This window comes from Watersipora subatra, chromosome 7 (assembly GCF_963576615.1).
Source record: "Watersipora subatra chromosome 7, tzWatSuba1.1, whole genome shotgun sequence".
NCBI lineage: Eukaryota > Metazoa > Bryozoa > Gymnolaemata > Cheilostomatida > Watersiporidae > Watersipora > Watersipora subatra.
The window spans coordinates 5,363,624-5,387,593 of NC_088714.1; the positions used below are offsets into that span (position 1 = coordinate 5,363,624).

The 23,970-nt window shown below is 33.8% G+C and overlaps 2 protein-coding genes and 1 long non-coding RNA gene across 3 annotated transcripts; 2 read left to right on the forward strand and 1 right to left on the reverse strand.

Annotated features, from left to right (window-relative positions):
• Nucleotides 1–265: 265 nt before the first annotated feature.
• Nucleotides 266–23,784, reverse strand: LOC137401239 (uncharacterized). Its single transcript, XR_010979300.1, has 3 exons — nt 23,614–23,784; nt 12,123–12,285; nt 266–1,124 (listed from the first exon to the last, which is right to left on the reverse strand). It is a non-coding gene; the product is annotated as an uncharacterized lncRNA (long non-coding RNA).
• Nucleotides 1,830–6,066, forward strand: LOC137399986 (UPF0669 protein C6orf120 homolog). The gene is made up of 3 exons (XM_068086273.1): nt 1,830–2,016; nt 2,943–3,068; nt 5,207–6,066. Exons 1-3 carry the CDS (start codon nt 1,839–1,841, stop codon nt 5,437–5,439), a joined length of 537 nt encoding a protein of 178 aa, XP_067942374.1. The 5' UTR covers nt 1,830–1,838; the 3' UTR covers nt 5,440–6,066.
• LOC137401237 (2-amino-3-ketobutyrate coenzyme A ligase, mitochondrial-like) lies at nt 11,150–21,280 on the forward strand. Its single transcript, XM_068087650.1, has 10 exons — nt 11,150–11,237; nt 12,205–12,437; nt 12,551–12,640; nt 12,785–13,004; nt 13,246–13,351; nt 13,948–14,034; nt 14,216–14,408; nt 14,817–14,918; nt 16,032–16,110; nt 20,814–21,280. The coding sequence occupies exons 1-10, from the start codon at nt 11,225–11,227 to the stop codon at nt 20,969–20,971; spliced, it is 1,281 nt and encodes a 426-aa protein (XP_067943751.1). The 5' UTR covers nt 11,150–11,224; the 3' UTR covers nt 20,972–21,280.
• Nucleotides 23,785–23,970: the final 186 nt, after the last annotated feature.

Consider the following 23,970-nt stretch of genomic DNA (forward strand, 5'->3'; position numbering starts at 1 on the left):
ACTTGCAAACATGCTAATTTACCATTGGAAAACAATATCAAACGTTTGTTCATTTCACCATGTTGTCTGATGGGATAGAGCTTACTTGTTGGTTGTTGAGTTCTCATGAGTCGAAAACGAAAAAAGTTGAAATATCTTCTCTGCTAGTAATCTCTATGAGGTCCAATAACTTTTGCAACTGTCTTTATTTTAGGACATCCTACATCAATGTAGGATGATCTCCAACAATTCTGATTATGCAACAGTGTTCTGTCCTCTCTTTGAAAATCCTGTCTTTTTCCAATGAATTGAAAGTCATACCCTTCAGTTCTGGGTCATCTCCAACATTTAAATCGGCTAACAGATTTTATACTATGTTACACTTCTTCAATATTAGAGATTAAAGATTAGTACCCATTACTGTGTTTCACCTCACTATCAAGAACATATTAATGGTGGCAAAAACTTGTGACCATAATAATTGGTCAGCTGCAGATATTTTGTCATCATATCTTGAGTTCAAGTCTTCTCATTTCTCTGTTAATGTCTATGTTCACACATGTGTGCATGCATAACCATAAAAGTGTTACTAGAAAAGGGGCAGTAGAAAATGATGTATTAGAAGGCCTGGTAAAAAAAGTCTGAAAGGTTGGATACATCAAGTTCATAGTTATCAATGTCAAAACTCATTAAACAAAATGTAAACAATACAGAAATCATTATCTAATGAAATGCTGTTTTATGAAAAGACACGTGTTTCCAAACAGTGTTTCTTAATAACGCTACAAGCTGTTCTGTAGCTTTGTATAATTATCAATATAGAATGCAATAAAAGTTTTTTTTTCTATTCAATTTAGTCCTCGCTAAACAGAAAGCAAATACATGAAATTGAACTCAAATCTCGTTGGTATTTATTTAAAATGTTTGAACAAAACTTATTGCCTGATTAAAATTTGTTGTTCAAATTTTTAGCAATTCTTATAAATTAAAAAACATGAAACTTAAAAAAGAATGTGCATATGTAAGTTGTAAATATTTTTAAATCATATAAAACATTGATACTAAAGGAAAAAAAGGAGTCCTTAAAATTTTAAACAAGATCTCTCTATATGCCCTTGTGTCCCTCAATGTGTTCCTTGGTTCGTCTGAAACAACAAACGTCACAAACTTACTTGGACAACAACAAGAGGTTGTTACTAGTTCAACTAATGCTAATATTACTACAATTCTGTCCTTGACATCCTTGGCGTTACTTTAATCAAAGGTTCTCATAAGATCTTATAAATTAAAATTTGTTACATATTGTGTTACTACTAGTGCTACGGTATTATACTATAGCAAAACTCAAAGCTCTTCAACTAGATTATTAATAGATGCATAACTTTCAACAGCGGTGTTTTTTACTAAATAGAAATAGATATTACAATATTATTACAACCGATAAAATGAATATCAATAAAATTACAATATATTATTAGTTATTAGCACTATTACTCTATAATAAATTATTAGTTTGCACGCTAAATCACAATAAATATCAGCTTGAGACATGTATGCCTTTCATACAAGGATGCATATTTAAGGCCTAATAAACAGTTCGCTATAGCAGGGATATACAATATTAACTAAAAATCAAGGATTGTAATCTGTTTCGTAATTTATGATTGGCAAGAAGCTTTATTAGTCAATGTGCTAGAATAGTATATACCACAATAATTACTTTTACTCACTTTATTATGTGACACTTGGGTGAGTATGCAATAAAACTCTAGGTGTAACTTTTTTATTTGAAACCAATTTTTTGTGAATTTTGTAATTATTCACTTTTTCATCATTGCATTTCAGATAGATTTTACGCAATGCTGTGCCTATCCTGGCTCACGCTGATCTCTCTTGTGTCAGCGTTTGCCATGTGCTCTCTAGCGTACACCGCTCAGCTCATCCAAGCAGTTGAAGGCAGTGTAGGGGCGGAGAGCTTCCTGTACTACAGCTATGCTGACCCAGGACCTCTTATCGTGGTCCTCAAGTCTATCTCAGGTAATGCCGTTGTCGAAACTTTACAACTCATAATTTTGGTTAATGTTTTTATTAGAAACAGACAGATTTTGAACTGTTCCATAGTCGAGATTGGTGCACAAAAAGAACATGGCACTGATCTGAGCTTACCAGTTAGCCTCTACTTTATGCAATAATTTCCGAAATTGCTTTTTTTATTTAAAAAAATTTGTTTCTCTGATAAGAGAACGAAGAAGTAGAAAGAGTAGAACTTTTCAAGTTCCTAAATAACTGGCCTATTGTAACATGACGCCTGTGTAAATGTACCGATAGGGGACTTTCTGTTTGTAGCGGGTGTACTGATATTAGTGTACGTATCTGACCAGTCTTGATCATTTAGTGTGTCATTTTAGGTACAAAACATATGATTTTGTATCTTTTGAAGTCTGATGCATGGAATGTTACGCTACGTTAGGTACATTAGGCGGATGTAATTAACTTGTTCATAAATTGAAAGTCAAATTAGTCTGTAAACGCCAACAGCTTGTAATTGTGTAAAACGTGATGTGGTACTTTATTTTGGTAAAATATTAAATATCTTAGAACATTTTACATGTAGTTTCCGTTTTCTTTACAGTTTGAAGTGATCTTATGATTGTTTCTGTCAGTGTATTTCTATCAGTGTGTACAGTCATTTATTTGTAAAAAGACAGTGAAAGGTACCTGAGTCAACCCAAGCTTCCTTTAATTTTCTGCACAGTTGCCACAAAGAAGCATGTGCTTGTTGTGTATTTGAGAGCTATGTAGGCAATATAGGCATGCTGTGTTTTTTTGCAAATTTACCCCTATTGTTGCCATGCTCGGTAAATCCAAACTTGAAACTTGAATGCCATTTAGCAGTTACCTTTATGGGTAATTGTCACACAAAACATTCACGATACTCTCTCTTCTAACTTTGTACTCTACAGGAGATGCAGACCTTTATGTTTCATCCAGCACTAAAACTCCAACTTATATAGACTATGAGGTCAAGTCAAATACGTGTGGAGTAGATATGCTAGATTTGTCAGATATGAAAAGGCCTGTGTATATAGGTAAGTTAGTTGATATTTTATATACAGTGGGCTGCGAAATGAGCTCAATCCCTGCTCGGCTTTGTTGGAAAGCTAAATTTCTTATTTACAACAACATTACTCATTGTGAATTTAGTTAATTATCATAAACTATAGGTATATATTATATTAAATTAATCCTCATTTTGTTTTGATTTCAAACATGTAAACCAAACAGCTGCAAAATTGTGTTTTTGAATGATTATGTCTACTAAATTCTGCACATTTTATGTTGTTAATTGTTGAAGATAACAATCTGTACAGATATGACCACGCTACATACATTTTATTAAATCATTTGAAGTCATATACTCAGGCAACCAGTAGATTTGCACATTAGTAACCTTATATTCCCATACATTCATGTTGTTCTGTTTGACAGCAAAGACTTCTGTAGCAGTGTGTATGCGTTCTAATTACAATGTTTTGCTTGTAGAAATTCTGAATGTTGAGTATATTAGTTTGTACAAATACGTAAGTCTGGTAGTGTTACACGTTTAAAAGGGTTCTTATCGATCATTCTTAAAATCATTTTTAAATTGGACGAATTTAGCAGATGTTGACAAGCTACGTACCATAGTTTAACAACGACGACAACTGACTTTAGAGTTAACCGATAAGCTATCAATAATTATTATTGTGCGAAATGAGCAGTGAGATATTGGATGAAATAATCTCATCGTGGGTATGAGTTGTTTCAACAAGTATTCTAGTTTTTAGATGAATGAAATGAAGTTCAATTCGCAGAACGTCAGAATGCTCATGATGTTCTTATAGTAGCTACATTTATTTTCCAGTATTTCGCTATTAAATTAAGTTCGTTTTAAGGTTTTGTTATGGTAATCTAGTTCGTTATTGCAATTGCAAATATTGCAAATTGCAATATTTGTAATTGGTTGATTTCAGCAAATGTTTTACAAGTTTTTTAATGTTTATTAATTAACGGTGTGATATTCTTTTATTTGATAAAATAGCTCATGTTATCAGTATAACATTTGCGAATAGATGTTTCATGATTTGCTATGGCTCATTCATCTAGATGTTAAAGGTTGGAAATTTTATCAACGATTGAAGATAACCTCTGTCATAGATATGGGATTATTGATTTTCACCACTGGTCCTTTGTTAGTGAGACTACTTTTCATATAGGCATTTGGCTGAATTCAATAAATAACGACACTTAACAAAGAAGCCCATGTTAAAATTGCTCTGTTTTTTGTAGATTTGATAACAGCCAGAGCCTCTCCGAAATTTTTTTTCAACTATTTCATTGTTGACTGAGTAAATTATTGGTTTCAAATTTGCTCATAATTGGTTTGTTTATAGCTTTCTTCTTAATTCTACTAAAGATGGATTTTTTGAAAACTCTTGTTTTGCACCAAAACCACCAATACCTCTTAATTTAAGCGCATAGATGCTGATGATTGATGCTGATGTTGGTTATAGCCACCTTACTAATGTTGCATACCTATTTGTAACAACGCATGAGCAAACTTGAAGAATCTTTGCCGCACACGGTTGTTTTGTGAAGCTATTTCTAGTCTTGATGACATCATCATTCAATCTACCAGCTACTTGGGGCTTTAATTAATATTTACAGAGTTCATTGAAATTCTACATTCTCAGTTCATTCATTAGCCAAGAATAATAATTTAACTAAATGTATAAAAAAATGCACTCGAAGCCTTTTCGAGTGTAGATTGGCTGTATATTAGAGACATTATATTATATATATATAATATATTTTTATTATATATATAATATATTTTTATTATATATATAATATATTATATATAATATATTAATATTATATATATAATATATTAATATTATATATAAGCATCGGCTGTATATTAGAGACCAAAGCTAACACAGTTGTAATTATAATAATAACATTTCTGATTGCTGGATTCTTATAAAGAATTTAATTATAAAATTAATCATAAAAAATCATAAATTTTGAAACTTATGATTCTCTATAGAGAAAAACCTGAAAAGCTGCGCAGTTCATTATGATCACAGATCCCTTAAAGTTATGGATAATAATTTCTTGAGAGTTTATTGGCTTTTTTTGGTCAATTGTAGGAGTGTTGGTAGTAACCCTTTTGACCTTTTTTTAGGAGTATTTGGAAGTCATGCGTATGATACCACAAACTATACCCTATATGCGTATCGGATAGATGGAGGCGTGTCGGAAACGGATGACTCCCAGTTTGAAGATAGGAATTCTATACCACAGGCAACGCACCATCGAGAACCACCCGATGCAACTGAGACTAACGAATCAAGCTTTTGGCCATTTTTTGAATTTTTATTGACCCTGTTAGAGTTTTTTTTTCAGGCTCTTCTCTAGCATACAATGGCTCAGTTTTTTAAAGCGTTTTCCTTAATTTAGTGAAAATACATGTTTCCATAAACCTTTTATTTTTATTCATTAGCTTGATTTGATTTAATACATAGTATAGTATGATAACCATTCAATTCCAGTGCTGGTGCTCGATCAGATTTGTCAATTGATCACCTTTGTAAGTACTTCTGTTAGTATCGAAAATTATGTGATGGTCAAACTAGAGTGATGGTCAAGTTCAAGTATTTTTTGCTTGAACATGCAAGCTGTGAATGGTGTTGGTAAAAAGCTAAAATGTTTGCAAGTTTTTTCTGCGTTATTTGACTGCCATGTTGAATGTTCCCTGAATAATTGTTCCCTAAAAGTATTTGTTCATCTGAATATCGTAAAAGTTCTCATTACATAACGAAAAGATAACTCCGCATTTTACATGACTAGTATGACCATGAACTTGGTTTTTCTCTTACGTTTGAAAAAATTTACGCTAACGCGCCGTCTCCGGCGTGAAACAATTACTACACGTTTCACAAAATTAGTCTATCTGCAATATTTTAATAGCTTTGTATCATTTAATTTAAATGTTTATAGTAGTATTGTACTTTTGTTAAAACATGGTAATATATGTCTGGTTAATGAACATTTTAATTGCAGGTTTTGAGTTACAAAGCATTGTTTTACTAATCGCGCCTAGTTTGTGTTTAATATTTTATGCAATTCGGTAATTATTTTCAGCAATATTGTAAAATGTTATGTAACCTAGCCTTGATCATAGATATAGAATGTTTACATTGTTGGGGTTTTGTTCTTACAGCACATTATATCGTAGGCAAAAGGGTATGGTTCTTGTGAAGTTATTAGTTGATGTCGCGAAAAAGTTGCGCTGAATGTTACTTTTGCTACATAACAATAGCAAACATGGAGTTTCATTAAAGCATTTGATATATTTTCGAAATAACAACGCAGTAGGTGCAATGATAAATTTTTACACCCATGCTTTTCACACAATGGTTTAAATTCTCTACAAACAGTTTTGTATTGCATCCTACATATTTTAATAGGTAATATTTTCAAAGTAAATTCTACTTAATATTATATAGTCAATGATTTAGAAAGGTACAGTCAGCAACGTATAATAAAAACCAGCAATATTACAAAGTGCCTCATAGCAACATGTCTACAATGCTTTTTTAAGCATTCATGTCAATTGCTGACACCTGAATTTATTATTTAGCCATATTAATCAATTCGACAGTAGTATTAATATGTTTCTGGTTGTGAACTTGTTGATAGCAAAATTTTTGCTCAAGCAGTCTTTAAAGTTGGCATTCTTAGAGCTTATACCCACTAAACCAAGGCCTTCTGAAATTTGCTGGCTCAACTTCTTTTGTAAGAGTGAGTCAAGTAGCATGTTTTTGTTTTACATATATAATATATAAAATTTAGATAGGCTTAAGTCACTCAAACAAAAATAAATCTCACTTTAGTTTATCCACATTCAATTCTGCTTCTTACTTTCGCAGTGATTTTAAGTTAATTGCTCACGCATCCCCATCTGTTGGCCATTGCACTTGGCACCAGTTGATGTTTATCGCATCTAGGTTATTGTCAAAGTTAGTAATGCCATGGCAGTTGAAATTGGTACAGTTTCTGTCCAAGATGAAAGGTAGTATAGTTAGGCTGTAATTGGGCCAGATAGCAGTTTTAGCTGCAAAGTGCAAGTTTGCCCGAGTTATCTACGCTTTTCGTAGTTTGCAGACAATCTCTTGAACTTGGATGATAATGTGGCGCTGTAGACTACAGTGGATATCAGCAGCAACTTAAAAAGGTCTAGGAGTTAATGTCATATTTTTTCTGGTAACAGGCCAATAATTTATATGGCGCTAGTTCTAGTCATGAAAATAAGTGCCCAAAGAAGTTTGGAGTATAAGCAATCATAGCGTTTGATTGTCAAGATCATAGTTGTAGTCATATCAAATCATACCACAACACATACCAATAACTTTACAAGAAGTGTGTTGATTACTTATTAGGTTGTCAGCTAGGAGCACAGTGCTCAATTCTCTATCTACAGTCGCACTGCTTCTGGTGGCAAAAGTAAAATATCATCACCCAATTGGCTTTCACGTGCAACTAGGGGGAATGTCCATCGTTGCACGAATATTAAAAATCAGCTTATTAACAGTGAGAGGTAATGCAGTTGCCTGCCACTTGCCATTAGCCTGGTATATTGCCAATGGCTAGTTTGAGTAAGCTTACTAGTAAGAGCCGTGAGAGCAAGCATAAAGTTACATTGTGCCGTAACAGAGCGGTCGTGTATCCATATTTTTGCGTGTAGTTAAACTGGTAAGGTATTTGCCTGACGAATGGGACGTTCCGAGATCAAATCTTCTGCGATACGGGTTCTTCATACCCATATTTTAATAGCTATAGCTGGACAAACCGAAGTACACACACACACAAATTTTGAGATATATAAAATAGATTAATAGGTAGTGCAGAAAACTAATGGAAAAAATCGTATCTACTAAGCTGCTGCTTGTGTGGTACCTTAATTTTACACACAATCCATTCTCGATAGTGCATAACCAACCGCAGAGTAGCTGTCAATGCTGTACATCCACAGTTGGCTGTTTTCGATTGCATCTTTGACGAGTTCAGTGCTGAATTCGTTTCATGTGTGAGTTGCTAAGATCAGCCTCTCAATATTCATGGCTAACAATTAAGTTGAGAAATATAGTCAGTTTTTTAGTCACCGCCTTACAGGGTTGGTAACCCGGAAATGTCTGTTTCGGTGTCTCTGTTCTAAAAGTTGTCTATTATTGCAAACCTCGATTACTCAGTAAAAGACACTTCTCTCTTTAATATCCTACCCTTGAAAAGCAAGATAGCTTATTACTGCTACACCTTATCTAGCAATCTTTACTATAATAAAAGGCATGTCCGTCCTTGTGAAGCTACAGTTAGAAGTTTGGATAAATTATTACTTCGTATAGTTTTGATCTCATAACATTCAGCCAGGCATGCTCTCATCTGCTCTAATTGATATTTTACAATGGTCGTGTTCATACTTATTCTCTTCGCTGTATCGGCACACTCGAGGATTTCTCGCGGCACACCAGACTGTCAGGGTACCTTTAGTAATAAAGCCAGTTTCAATTTCTTGCAGCATTTTTGGCTATTAACCTTTTTGAATAACTAACCTTTAGAGTTCAAGTTTCAATCCAACTACATTATTAGATGATTTATGATAAACACATGCATGTTTTGAAAATGTGCACTTTACATGACATGAACAGTTGCAGAGAGCTATACACAATATAGAACACAATTGGTTGTCAATATGGTGCATCCGTGTTAGGACACAAGTTTTTTAAGCTTACTCGTCTAATTACTACGGTAAGTTGCTATAATTGTTTATAACGTGGCGGAGTCAGGCTGTTTTAGCTGTGTAGTGCATGCGTCATAATACAACATAAGCTATTCATCCTGATTTTAGTTAATAGCAAAGTCAAATCTGTGTAGCACCATTCATTCTTGCTGCTTGAATAATGGTGTTAGTGACAGGAATTAGATGGATATAGTTTTTATAGATTATCAAGTCTATCTTGCTGTAAATACCATAAAATTTATGACAAAAAAGTATAACTTAGTTCACACAAGCAAGAACCTCCAACAAAACCTAGGACAGAATCAAACATTAATTTCATCTTCAAAACTTTTCTGGCTAGTTCATCCAACTCACTGATTCATCCAATGATTCTGTGCGAGCCTGGACATCATTATTTTTCCGCAAGCAGTTAGCCAATAGCATAAATATGGCTTCGTCCAGTTGGGAGGCAACAAAAGTGTCTAACTTCCCAATCATGTTACCCAATTTGTTACCTTTCCGGTAACAAAGTCATGAAATCTAGTATTGCTAGATTACTAAAAAACTAATCCATCGCTTTGGCCTCAATGATTTCTGCTCCTGTCACATTGGCCTTACTTCTTTCAAACATTGTCAAAACTAATGATTCTTTAGTAACAAATACAGTCCAACCTCAGCATACAAAGATAATCTGTGCTAATGTTTGCTGTGGATGTCAAAACATTCACACGTTGGAGCAAATGTTATAAGAATGCACAGTACTTTCTTTAATTCATTGCACTACCCAAACAATCTTACAATAAACACATAAGTAAGTTACATGTTGTATTAAGGCAAATTCATTATGTTTAACTAAATGAAAAACTGAGGTGTAAAAAATGAAACAAATAATGTAACGATTGCCAAAAAGCGCTTTTGATTATTTATTTGCTTTGGTGTTAAATACAGGTGAGTTGTGGTGCGGCTTTAGTGATGCAAAAAAAAGTGGGGCGTAGTTAGAGATACCGCTAGAAATATGGAGTTAGTCCAACTCTGAATATATAATCCTAAAATTAGCCCAAAGATGTTTGCTCATATTACTGCTCTCTTATTGGTCATTTTAAGAGAAACATTGTCTTTTTCTTTAATACTACTGCTACTGGCTGTAGTTTTTGGCTGTAGTTTTCTTAATTTTAAAGCTAAAAACATTATGTTAAAGAGCGCCATATACATACGTACCGTTTCACAATTTGTCGGAAAGCCGCATATGCTATATTTTGAAAATTACATTGCATGTTGAGACAATTATTTGCTCAAATTTTATGTCGTCTGTTGAAAAATGTGTATATAAAGGTGACGGTAAGTCAGGGCTTGACTTTAGTGCAACCCCGTGTTACGGCGTCCCTGTTTTACTGTTTTTTCGCCTTACGATGTGGAACATGTTGTTTTTTCGTCCCCTTCCACATTGCATTTTTTTGGCCACACGACATCAACAAAAAAGTTTCTTCTTGAAATACCAAATTTGGCAGTCTGTGTGCTGAATATGTCGGAATAATGAAGATACAGATATGCTATTCGCTAAAATTTTTCCCACAACGCCCGAAAGAGATATGATGCTTTCTCTCTCAGTTCGGCATTATTCGTTATAAGTAATAGTGAACACGAAATCAGAAACAGGTAATAAAGATTAAGGCGATGGCAAAATTAAAGTCTAGTATAATACATGCTAAAACTTAGCTTCAAGTGTGTGTTTAGTAAGCTAAATTTATTTCAGTTGATTTCAAAGTTTGTTATACGTATGTTATACGTATATGTTATACGTATACATCTGTCTTGAAGGTGAGAGCTCCACACGATATGTACCACACATTTTACATTGTAATGTTACATTTTATTACATAACCTCTAAATACACTAAAGTTACTGTAGGTAACTATAGTTATTAGGGATATTATACTATTTTATTATTAGTTTTTAATATGTACAGTACGTGTATTAAATTTGGATGTTTTTTTACCAGAAGGTGTTTGCATTAGATAATTACTATGGGTTTCTATACCCCTCTATAGGTATGACATTTTCACCTTACGATGAAAGCGTCGGAACGGATTAATGTCGTATGGTGTAGGTACATTGTAGTACGTTTTAACTAAACACAATGCTATTTACTTTTGTAAAAACAATTGTAATAAAACTGCAAGCTATTAACTACTGGTCATTTCAGTAACTACACTGCTATTTCTAGAAAATGGAAAAAATAAAACATCGCTTTATTATAACGGAGTTGAGTTCTAAACAGTGTTAAATTTTCAGTTTTTTATACATCAACTAATATAATGTTTCACATGTGTTCTAGCTGTTCAGACATGTTTGTAGGAAGTTGGGTGGTTACAGTGTCCAACCATAGGAAGAGTCCTCTGCTAAAAGGCTATAAGACACTTCATCATGCACTTACAAGGTTGGATTCATGAAGGCTTTCACACTATGTTTGCATATTATACCATTACATATCGTACTGTCTTAGAGTCTCATGTCGCAGTTTAAATAAAGATTCCCCATTGTTTTATCATTCTCTATTTAGACCTTAGCGTGTCTTATTTTATTAGTTTTATACCTCACACAACATGCTCTGATATTTTAGTTTATTGTATATGTAACCTTGTAAACAATTGACAAGGAGCATGTGGTGACAACTCTGAGGTACTGAAAACACTGTACACTTGTCTTAATAGTAGACCCTCTCTTATCTTACTAATATAAACTCAACTAGTCATCTTGTACTCTCACGATACTATTGTAGTATTATCTTGAAATTGCGCGATACAAAGTATGAAAAAAATCGCAATTCTTTATTCATCATTCAAAAATATATTAATTTGAACTGTATATGAGATGTAACTGTTGGTTAACTATCATTAACATGGTTCCATAACTTATCATTTCGTATTATATTTGGTATTTGATTTGGCATTTTTTGGTGATGACATAATTGATAAGGTTGTTTTTTTGTAATATTTGAGCACCATGCCTTAACTTTTAATTAAAATATCTAGCATTTTAATTAAAAGAACAGGGAATATATGTGATTGTATTGTTTTAGAACAGAATATATATGATTGAATTGTTTTAGAATAGGGAATTTATGTTATTGGCTTTTGCTCCCCGGCGGTTATTAAATTATTGAACTAAAATAAAGCAATTACTTCACTTATTACTCTTAGTGTAGAGTTCTTTTGTATTCGTAGAATTACTTTTATATGTAAAATTAGGATAACCTACTATTTATACCTACATAATTGAACTATATATTGAGATATAGGCAGTGAACTGCACGTGTACATACCTTTTAAAGCGGCTAGTAAGCTCATGCATGGTTAGTCTCTATTATCTCCACTTGTGAGTTCACTTCAGAGTTAACTTGTTAGCCCTCAGGCAGTTGGCAAGAGGAAGCTTGTCATTATCGAGATGTCTCTACTCTTCCTGCACCGCCCTGCCCCGCCTCAGATCTGAAATAGGAAAACAACTCGATGATATTCGTGCGGCTGGAACATTCAAAGAGGAAAGAGTTATAACCTCCAAGCAAGACAACCTAATCAATGTAGAGGGCAGCCAACAACAAGTTCTCAACTTTTGTGCCAACAACTACCTTGGCTTATCAGTAAGTTGCTAGTCAAGGTATGCGGGACCAGTAGTAATTAGACTCCCATTTATAATTAAACCGTTCGAATTAATAACAATTTCATAGGATTTGTTGTTTGTGTTTTATTCTAGAGCCATCCTGCTGTGATTCAGGCGGGCATAGAAGCTCTGCAAAGCCATGCTAATGGAATGAGTTCAGTTCGATTTATTTGCGGCACCAATGTAAGTAATTTAGAAATCCACATCTCTGTCTGATCACTCAAGCAACGAAACCGGGTTCTTCAGTTTCCTGTATTTATTATAACTTTTGGAGTTGTCCATTCAAATATCAAAGGTTACATAGCTCTATCCAAACGCATTTTTCAGGACATGCATATAAACCTGGAGCAGTTGATCTCGCAGTTTCACTCGAGAGATGACACCATCTTGTATGCTAGCTGCTTTGATGCCAATGCAGGCATCTTTGAGGTTTTGCTACAGTCAGAAGACGCTATTTTCTCAGATGAGCTGAACCATGCATCCATTATTGACGGAGTGAGGCTGTGCAAGGCAAACAAATACAGATACAAGCACAATGACATGAGTGGTCAGTCAATTCGTATGACTATAAAGAGTGCTGAGCTCTCAATTATTTGCTACTCTAGAATACTACTCATAATCGGGGAGGTACTTTGGGTGTCAGGCAACACTTATGTCATTTGAGGCTGATTAATCATTATTTTCAAGATTGTCTGCTCTTGATTTTTAATAATATTCACTGAGCTCGTTGCACTACCTTTGTGAAATTGACTTCATGAACTAGTTTATCATTTTAATTTTCTTACCAGATTTGGAAAACCAATTGAAAGAGAACCAAAAACTGAGACCAGAAAATCGGCGGCTGATAGTAACGGATGGTGTGTTCAGCATGGATGGTAATGTTTGCAAACTGAGGTGAGTGTCATTCATTAGTTGATTAGCGGTTCACTGTGATATTGTTGCAGTGTAATTATGTTTTGACAATCATAGGATTTAGAAATTTTTATTTTAAAATTTCAATCTTATAAAAATTCACTATAGGTAAAGATGGAGTAACTATCCGCGATTCCTTTTTAAAACAGGCAGTTGGGAAAATACAAAACACCAGCAATTGATGTTTTTCATTCTAAAATCGTAGAATAAGCTGTTTTTAGTTGGTAACGGGACTATACCAGTGGTTAGTTCACACCCATCAGATTTATTCAAAATATCTATAATTATTACTTTCCTATCTGTGTGCTCAGAATGGCGTAAACAAGGAGAAATACCATGTCTTCCACGATGCATACATTATGCATTTAATAAATATTTATTATTTAACACCCGATGACTCTAAGTCATGTGACCTAGCATTGAGAGATGACTTGTACAAAGCTCATTGCTCTGGCCCTCCGTGTTTCACCTAAAGAGTGATAACAAATATTGATAGTGTTACAATTTAAGTCTTCCAACTCATATGCTGCATACTAATAGTTGTACTTTGATTATCATGATGGATTTGTGGATTTTAGAGAGATGTGTGACTTGGCGGATGAGTACAACGCAATTACACTTGTCGACGAGTGTCACGCTACTGGCTTTCTTGGCAACACTGGCAGGTACCAGTACTCCCAGTTTTTACCAGTATTCCGACATCAAACTTGTTGGCTGTGTACTGATATGTATTTGTTTGTCCGCACATATACAACATCGTCTAGCAAGTGTTTAGGTATCTGGATTCCATAGGTTTATTTTTACGTCTTTAGTTTTATGCCTTCAGCCAGCCATCTTGTTTTATAGAGGCACTGAGGAGTATCTAGGTGTATCTGGCCGTGTGACACTCATCAATTCTACATTGGGCAAGGCTTTGGGAGGCGCAGCTGGAGGTTACACTACCGGCCCTCAGGAAGTTATCACGTTACTTAGACAAAAATCTCGGCCGTATCTCTTCTCCAATGCCCTGCCTCCACCTGTGGTTGGGTCTGCAATCAAGGTATCACACATGTTTAGTTTTTATACTTGTCTAACAGTTTGGATGGCTGGGAAAAGTGTAGCTGAGGTGGCGAAGTATTACTGTAGCGGTGGAAGCTACAGGAAAACAAGGGAAGGACTGCAGGAGGGTTAGAGAAGGCTGCAGCGGTGAAGGAGAAAAGGGAGAAACTGGCTATAGGATAGGCTTTTATTGTGTCTCTTCTGTCATAGTTCTGCCTATTTTATCAACAGCTTCTTCAAAAAAAATACTTACTACTTGAATGACCTTCTAAGCTACTATGCAATTAGATCAACAATTCCATATTTGTGCTTTCGTGGATGTCATCAGTTATTGAAGATGCCAACAGTGCGCTAAAAATTGGGCTATTTGCTAGGCTAGCATCAATAATGTGAATGAGAATTGTTCCAGGTATTTGAGATGCTGATGAATGAATCGTCTTATGCGGGAAAAGTCTTCAAGAACACGACCAAGTTTAGAACTGCCATGACCGAGGCTGGATTCAACTTAGCGGTTGGTTTACTAAGTCTATCTTGTTAGTATTAAAACTCGATGGAATTATTTCTATAGACTAAGTCTATCTTGTTAGTATTAAAACTTTATGGAATCGTTCCTATAGTCTAAGTCTATCTTGTTAGTATTAAAACTCTATGGAATCGCTCCTATAGTTCAAGTCTATTTTGTTTCACACCGATGTCAACTGTTTGAACTTTGCCATGGCAGGCTTCATGCTCCTTCAGTTCTTAAGTGTTTTGAAGGTTCTCACGTAAAGTTTATTGACGTCATTTTTAGAGAACTCTTTTTCTTCTGAGCGTTTTAACTGCAATTAAGTTTTGTCAATTTTAATCTTGAAACATCCTGGCAGTCAGATCACCACAAACATCAACCATCTCAAATGATAGAAAAATATCTGTACTTTTCATAAAATCTTTTAAAATTGGACGTCAGTGATCCTTTAAAACTATATTTTTAATTCTCATTTTTATGTGTACTATTGTGCTTGTAGAGTGTTTGAACTAATGTGTTATGTCGTCATAGATGGCTTGTCTTATTGCAAAAAACGAAGGCGTCAACATCCTGCAGCATTATTCATTCATCATGGTTGTAAATGGGTCAATGCGTGTTGAACTATTACACTAATGATGAATAATATGAGATGTGTTTAAGCTTGTCAGCACCAGTTTCATGTAGCTGTCAAATGTTATTTCTGGTTAAATTTCTATTACTTCTCCATATGGCCTATATTAGGATATTGGGAGCCCAGTCTTCTACCATCGTTGGGAGCCCAGTCTTCTACCATCGTTGTAAATAGCTTAATCTGGAAATGTAGTTATGACTAAATATAGTCGTAACTGTTTCATGTCAAAATTGAATATAAAAGCTCATTTTTGGGGACTAATCTAAAAGTGATATAGCAGTGCTGTAAAACAATGTTTTCTCATTAACAACCTTTACCCTCCTCATTTGTTCTGACCTCAGTAATAAGTTAGCGAGTAACAACGAGCTCGCTGTTGGTCACGGATTACTCTGTGATAATGTTTTCTTATGCAATAGTGTTAACCTCCAAGCTTTCATACTACAGAGTCTGATCGCATTTAAACCATAAGCTGCTGTTATGATACACAGGGAGACCCAGCCCATCCTATTTGCCCCGTTATGCTTGGAGATGAGAAACTCGCCCACACTTTTGCTGACATGATGCTTGGTAAATATTTAAAATTTACCTACATGTATATGTAATAATATGATGGACGTATACGTTTACAGAGTTTATATACGATAGTATAATAGCACAATGTACATGTGTGTGTACATAGTTTATATGTTATAGCATAATAACACAATGTACATGTATGTGTACATAGTTTATATGTTATATTATAATAACACAATGTACATGTATGTGTACATTGTTTATATGTTATAGCATAATAACACAATGTACATGTATGTGTACATTGTTTATATGTTATAGTATAATAGCACAATGTACATGTATGTGTACATAGTTTATATGTTATAGCATAATAACACAATGTACATGTATGTGTACATAGTTTATATGTTATAGCATAATAACACAATGTACATGTGTGTGTACATAGTTTATATGTTATAGCATAATAACACAATGTACATGTATTGTACATAGTTTATATGTTATAGCATAATAACACAATGTACATGTATGTGTACATAGTTTATATGTTATAGCATAATAACACAATGTACATGTATGTGTACATAGTTTATATGTTATAGCATAATAACACAATGTACATTTATGTGTACATAGTTTATATGTTATAGCATAATAACACAATGTACATGTGTGTGTACATAGTTTATATGTTATAGCATAATAACACAATGTACATGTATTGTACATAGTTTATATGTTATAGCATAATAACACAATGTACATGTATGTGTACATAGTTTATATGTTATAGCATAATAACACAATGTACATGTATGTGTACATAGTTTATATGTTATAGCATAATAACACAATGTACATTTATGTGTACATAGTTTATATGTTATAGCATAATAACACAATGTACATGTATTGTACATAGTTTATATGTTATAGCATAATAACACAATGTACATGTATGTGTACATTGTTTATATGTTATAGCATAATAACACAATGTACATTTATGTGTACATAGTTTATATGTTATAGCATAATTACACAATGTACATGTATTGTACATAGTTTATATGTTATAGCATAATAACACAATGTACATTTATGTGTACATAGTTTATATGTTATAGCATAATAACACAATGTACATGTATTGTACATAGTTTATATGTTATAGCATAATAACACAATGTACATTTATGTGTACATAGTTTATATGTTATAGCATAATAACACAATGTACATGTATGTGTACATAGTTTATATGTTATAGCATAATAACACAATGTACATTTATGTGTACATAGTTTATATGTTATAGCATAATAACACAATGTATATGTATGTGTACATAGTTTATATGTTATAGCATAATAACACAATGTACATGTATGTGTACATAGTTTATAGATTATAGTATAATAACACAATGTACATGTATGTGTACATAGTTTATATGTTATAGCATAATAACACAATGTACATGTATGTGTACATAGTTTATATGCTATAGTATAATAACAGTTTTTACTTGCTTATTTAGATAATTTTTATTTAATAGTGCAGCAACAAACATGTCTGTGTACAGAGTTTATATTTAGCAGTGAAGCAAGTGTAACTAGACACAGTGTACCACTAGCTTTAGGATCATGTTCGATTATTAAGTTTCATAATCTCACTGTAGTCTCGCTGGAAATTCACTACATCCTTTTATAGAAGTAGTTATTTATAATCACAAAGAATGTAAATTTTGAAGGAACTTCAAGCCTATTGCTTCATTCGAATCCTTCAATGAGTAAAATTATTGATATCCTCTGAGCCAATATCACACCTTTTTATATTGCTAACTGGAACTGATGCATATATAGATATAGCATTTCTAACATCTTGTTCAGATGCATTATTGCAGTCAATTTTATATCATTCAGATGAGTGTTTGGGCACATTTGTTTGTGTGTTTTCTCTGCATTGAAGTATTTTTATGGTTCTGTTTTCATCTGAATTCATATGTAAATATTTCATTGGGTTGTTAAAGTGTTAACTACATGAATAGCTATATAGCATACAAGCAGGAACAGCATTGTCTATTGACTAGATAAGGTATCACAGAGTTCGGTTAAATGGAAATCAAAAGTTAGTCTATTTAATATTGTTAAAAAAAACTTTTATTGGTTCATTTGGACTTGGCAGTTAAATTAGAAACAAAATCAAAACATCCTACAGAGAAGTTTAATTTAAAAGTTGCGCTAGAAACAGTAAATTAGTTTTCAAGTTTAAAATTTTTTTTTAGAAAGAATTTTCAGATGGGGAATTTTTTCCCCCATCTGTTCGTTTCCCCTTCGTCTTTTTTACATTGATACTAGAGCGAACTAGGTTGATTTGCAACAAAATTCACATTACAGTTATTTAATATCAAAAGATTCACCATGTCTTACTCTGTTGTGTTGTAGGTGCAAAATATGTGGAAATGTGATTACAAGCTCTTAAAAGCTAAAAAACGAACAGTTAATCGCAGCCACACAAGACCGCTGTAGTTTGGATTATCTTTCCAAAACGGCTCAATGTGACTTAGTTGTTGTAGATGGTTTCTGTTTACACTTTCCTGCAACCTTATTCGTCGAAATATTTTCACAAATATACTTCAGGCATTCAATAAAACCATGTCTATTGTTCTTACGCGTCTGTTTTATCGTCATTGTAATGCTGTCATTTTTAGCAGTGATATCTTATAACTTACCGTGAAAATTCGTTTAATTTTTTAACCTTAGCTCGAAGGAGTACATATCATTGTCTGATAATCATGATGAGCCTGTTGGTCACTTGTGATACTCGAAAAGTGCTGCAGAAATTATTTGCAAAGTATTGGGTCACATGATCATATTACGACTTGCCGATTAGACCAAGCCGAAACAAAACTGTAAAGTAGCGAGCATCTATATTTGATACGGGGTCTTCGGTAAAACCCGAAGTGTTTGTCATAAACTAGTGCTACGATAGGTTTTATATTGAGCTTTTTATTGGGCTTTCAATTCACGTGAGAACATCGCGTGACAAGACAATAATCAAACTGTAATGACTACGTCAGAAAAATAAACAGATTCCAATCTACAGTGGCTTTTCGTTTTTGAGCTTGGAATCACATTTCCACATATTTGGCACTTACAACACAACAGAGTAAGACGTGGTGAGTCTTTTGATACCAAATAACTGTAATGTGAATTTTGTTGCAAGTCAACCTAAGATTAAAATGCTACACGTGGGTGATACATAACTATGTCATTCTGTCGCAGCTGCTTGTCGAGCGTTTTGTTTTGCTTCGTCTTTTTGCTCACTTCTCAAAATATCGCAATTCTGCATTTATTCATTGATTGAATTGGAATGTTCAAAACCCATTGCCTAACAATGTATTGTTTTGACAGCTTCTCAATTCATTGTTCTGGTTAAAACATTTGCTGACAAGTCACTTTGCTAGCAGAAGGTCTCAGTCGAGCAGCTGACACACTGTTGACAGCAGCTTCCTCTATGAGTTTTGATTAGATTCCAAAAATACCCTGTATTTTCTACCAATTGCTCTCAAATATTAGCCTCACTAATAGTTTCTCACCAGACCTGTCAACAAATGTTAGCCTCACTATAGTTTCTAACCAGACTTGCCATAACTTTATGTATACGTATTAGCTTGCTGTTAGTTTCCCACCAGACCTGCCATCGCTCACTATATATTAGCCTGCTGTTTCTCATCAGATCTGCCATCCGTTGTCAAAATATTAGCCTCACTATCAGTTTCTCACCAGACCTGCCATCTACAAATATTAGTCTCACAGCTTTTTTTCTCACTGAACCTGCCATCCCTTTATGTGTACGAGTCCTGTTGTTGGTTTTTAAACAGACCTTTCATTTATCTCTATATATTAGCCTCACAGTTAGTTTCCTACCAGACCTGCGATCTCTATACGTATATTAATTTCTCACCGATTCTTTTACCTACAGTATATTCGTCTGTCGAATTGTTTTTGACCAGTCCTGCTATTTAGTATGCGTACCATATGTCAGTTATATTTTATCTGACAGATTTTATCATCTGCAGATATTGGCCTCGCATTTAGTTGCTACCGTCATTTTATGAATCGAAATGTATTCATATATACTACTGACTTTTGCCAACTAGTTTAGTAGTTTTAATCCAATTGTACTAACTTGTGCAAAGATGTGATAAGAGTTTGTTCAACTGACTTGGTGCAAATGTTTTTTGGTGTAACACTTCTCTGTTTTTCTTGTAAGTATACAACAAGGAGCCTTTGAAAAGCTTTTATTGGCTGTTTTGACAACATTAGTGTTGTATTTCAATTGCGCGCATTGTATTAAGTTATATTATGAAAGATTGTTTTTATCAATAATCTATAGCCCGTTATGATGTCAAAATATTTATTACAATATTTTTATGTGCTGGGTCAATCTGACAATCAACCCTACTTGTCTATGAGTGTGTTTTCAACTTTTATGGATTGCATGGTTACATATGCTCACAATATATGTGTATATTGAATTGACTGGCATGCATTGAATTCAATATGTGTGATGGAATTGCTTAAAAATGAAATATATGTTATTGTATTGCTTTAGAATAGGAAATGTATGTGATTGTATTATTTTAGAACAGGGAATATATGTGATTGTATTGTTTTAGAACAGGAAATGTATGTAATTATATTGTTTTAGAACAGGGCATATATGTGCTTGTATTGTTTTAGAACAGGGAATTTATGTGATTGGCTTTAGCTACCCGGTGGTTCCATTGGGCAAGGCAAGAATTCGTGTACAGATCTCTGCTTGTCACACCGATCAGGACATTGACAGAGCCATTGATGCATTTATCAGTGTTGGCAGGAAACTCAATGTCATCCAGTAAATTAGGTAGCCAACTCTGTCACTCTATTTGCCCTATGCTGCCAAGTGATATTTTTAGACTAACACCATTTGTCCTACGACATAGAAGCATAATATTATATAGATCTGGTTAGTTTAATTTTTGATGTCGAATTTATTCAGTTTTATACTGCACTTTGAATCTCTCATTCTAATCTCTACTTTGCTCGCTGTGAATATATTTCTGTGGTTTTATTTGGTTTTATGTTTGGGTTTACCATCTATTTTGTAATGCTTTTGCTTTTGTTCCTCTCTATGACATTTTAAATAGAACATTCCTTTACACTGGTTATACGCAAATGTTTTCTCTGCTGTTGAGTCTTTGCACAATCTATTGCAGACAAAGAGATACTCCATGTCAGAAATGTATACATGTATTAGGTATCTTATACGTGTATACTAGTTGAATGCCCGGATAAAAAAAGGCTTTTGCACAGAAAACTTATTTTTATTTCGCATCATAGACCTATTAACTATACAGTATACTAAACTATACAGTATACTAAACTGTATAGTTAATAGGTCTATGTTTAGCATATACATTTACCATTCTAACTTATAAATCTCATATCATGAGCAAGGTGTTTTTGTGCAGTTCAAATAAATTAAGAAAAAAAAATAATGAGTACATGGAAGTGTGTATAAAAAAGGTTACTGTTAAAGCAGAAGCTCATTGTATTCAAAGTTTTGATGGACAATACTGGTACTTTTCGATACTGGTACCTCTCCATACTGGTACTTCTCGATACTGGTACCTCTCGATGCTGGTATCTCTCGATACCGGTACCTCTCCATACTGGTACCTCTCGATACTGGTACATCTCCATACTGATACCTCTCAATACTGGTACCTCTCCATACTGGTACCTCTCCTTACTGGTACCTCTCCGTACTGATACCTCTTGATACTGGCACCTCCCGATACTGGCACCTCTCGATACTGTTACCTCTCCATACTGGTACCTCTCAATACTGGTACCTTGCGACACTGGTACCTCTCAATACTGGTACCTCTCAATACTGGTACTTCTCAATACCGGTACCTCTCGATACTGATACCTTTCGATACCGGTACCTCTCGATACCGGTACCTCTTGATACTGGTACATCTCTATACTGGTACCTCTCGATACTGGTACATCTCCATACTGATACCTTTCAATACTGGTACCTCTCCATACTGGTAAAAACGTAAAAATGCGATATCGGAGTTTCTTTGTCTGATATTTAGTCTATTTGACTTAGTCTGAAAATGTCGTGTAGAGTGGTATAAAAATCCATCGTAATTATCTAATGCAAACACTCCCTGGTAAAAATCATCAAAATTTTTATTCTAAATTAGTAAAGATATTAAATATTTTAATAATAATAATTTTAATAATGAAAATTTCAATATGTGCATATTAAAAATTAGTTACAAAATATTATGTTAACCTTAGTAACTACAGTTACAAGAATTTTAGTGTATTTAGTGGTTATGATTCGCAATAGAATGTAACATTACTATGTACAGTACATACTGTAGGGAGTTCGTACCTTGGAGACAGATGTATAACATAAACGTTGAAGTTAACTTAAATGAATTTAGTATCCTGAACACACGCGTAAAGCTAAGTTTTAGTATGTATTACACTAAACATCAACTTGGTAATAGGCTAAAATTTTATCACCTATCTGTTTTCTGTTTCGTTTTCACTATAACTAACAACACTGAACTGAGAAGGGGTGAACATCGTATCTCTTTTATGGGTTGTGGAAAGGATTTTAGAAACTAGCATATTGACATCTTTGTTATTTCAATGTATTAGGCGCAACAACTGCTAAAATTGAAATAAATTTTTGTTAATATTATATGCTGAAAAGTTTTGTATGGCAAGGGCGAAAACCATCATGTTCCATATCGCAAGGCGAAAAAAATTGTATAACAGTGTCATCGTAACCCAAGGGCACACCATGGAATAAAAAGTGTACATTTAGTGTGTGCAATCCGAAAATATATACAGTATATGGTAAGAGTGATGGAAATGATACTAAAGGTTTAGCCTTATAGTTACGCGCCCTTGTTAGTAATCTTAGATCTAGTAATCTACTAGCCTTGTTAGTAATCTTGCGATTAGAATGTCGCGAGTTCAAAACCAGTTTGAAAGTGAGCTTTTGTTGCTAAAACTTTATCGCTATAACTGGACAGACAAAGAACAGACAAACACTGAGATTTATATATATATATATATACATGTATATATATATATATATATAGATTAGAGCGTCGTATCCTAAAATTCCGTACTAGTATGCTAGTTGCTTCAAATCTTAGGAGAAGATGGATATTTTTGGTTGAACTTTGAACTTATATATACATGTATATAAATTTATTTTGCGCCATGACCTTACCATACAGATCTTTCAGCTCAAATGTGAAGCATTATTTAATTATCATCATTCATTCTTTTTTATATTTAATGGTAAAATTTTTATAGTTTCAGTAATATGCACTTAAAACTTTAAGGCTTGCGAATCAGACAAACATTCTCGCACTCTCATTACCCAGGCTGAAATATTCTACATGCAATAGAAGTTGTATTAAAAACCTGTTGGTAGATGGCAAACAAGGCTAGTATTACTTACACGATCAAGACGAATGCAATTTGTACTCCTACTGTATTCCTTAATGTTGCACTGATGATGTATGTTCCTTGCTTAGTTCTCCTGATCGAAATAATGCACTCATCGATAAACTTATTAGACCAGGCTTACACCGCTGCCTACCTGTAAGCTCTGGCGGAATAAGCTCACCAGACAAGTTATACGCAGAACACTGCCAGTTTCAAGTTCGTGGAGTTAGCTGAGTTAGTTGATGAATCCTTGAAGCGAGTGATGACATATGATGACGTCGCATTATATATTCTAGGACTCTAAACAAAGCTCTAATTACCCTTACTGATTGTGGTTTACAGTGAATGATGCCATGAAAACTTGCTGCTG

Coding starts and splice junctions, on each gene's coding strand:
- LOC137399986 (XM_068086273.1), top strand. CDS start 1,839: ATGCTGTGCCTATCCTGGCTCACGCTGATCTCTCTTGTGTCAGCGTTT. Junction 2,017..2,942: donor GGTCCTCAAGTCTATCTCAG/GTAATGCCGTTG, acceptor TGTACTCTACAG/GAGATGCAGACCTTTATGTT. Junction 3,069..5,206: donor GAAAAGGCCTGTGTATATAG/GTAAGTTAGTTG, acceptor ACCTTTTTTTAG/GAGTATTTGGAAGTCATGCG.
- LOC137401237 (XM_068087650.1), top strand. Junction 14,035..14,215: donor TTTCTTGGCAACACTGGCAG/GTACCAGTACTC, acceptor CTTGTTTTATAG/AGGCACTGAGGAGTATCTAG. Junction 14,919..16,031: donor AGGCTGGATTCAACTTAGCG/GTTGGTTTACTA, acceptor TATGATACACAG/GGAGACCCAGCCCATCCTAT.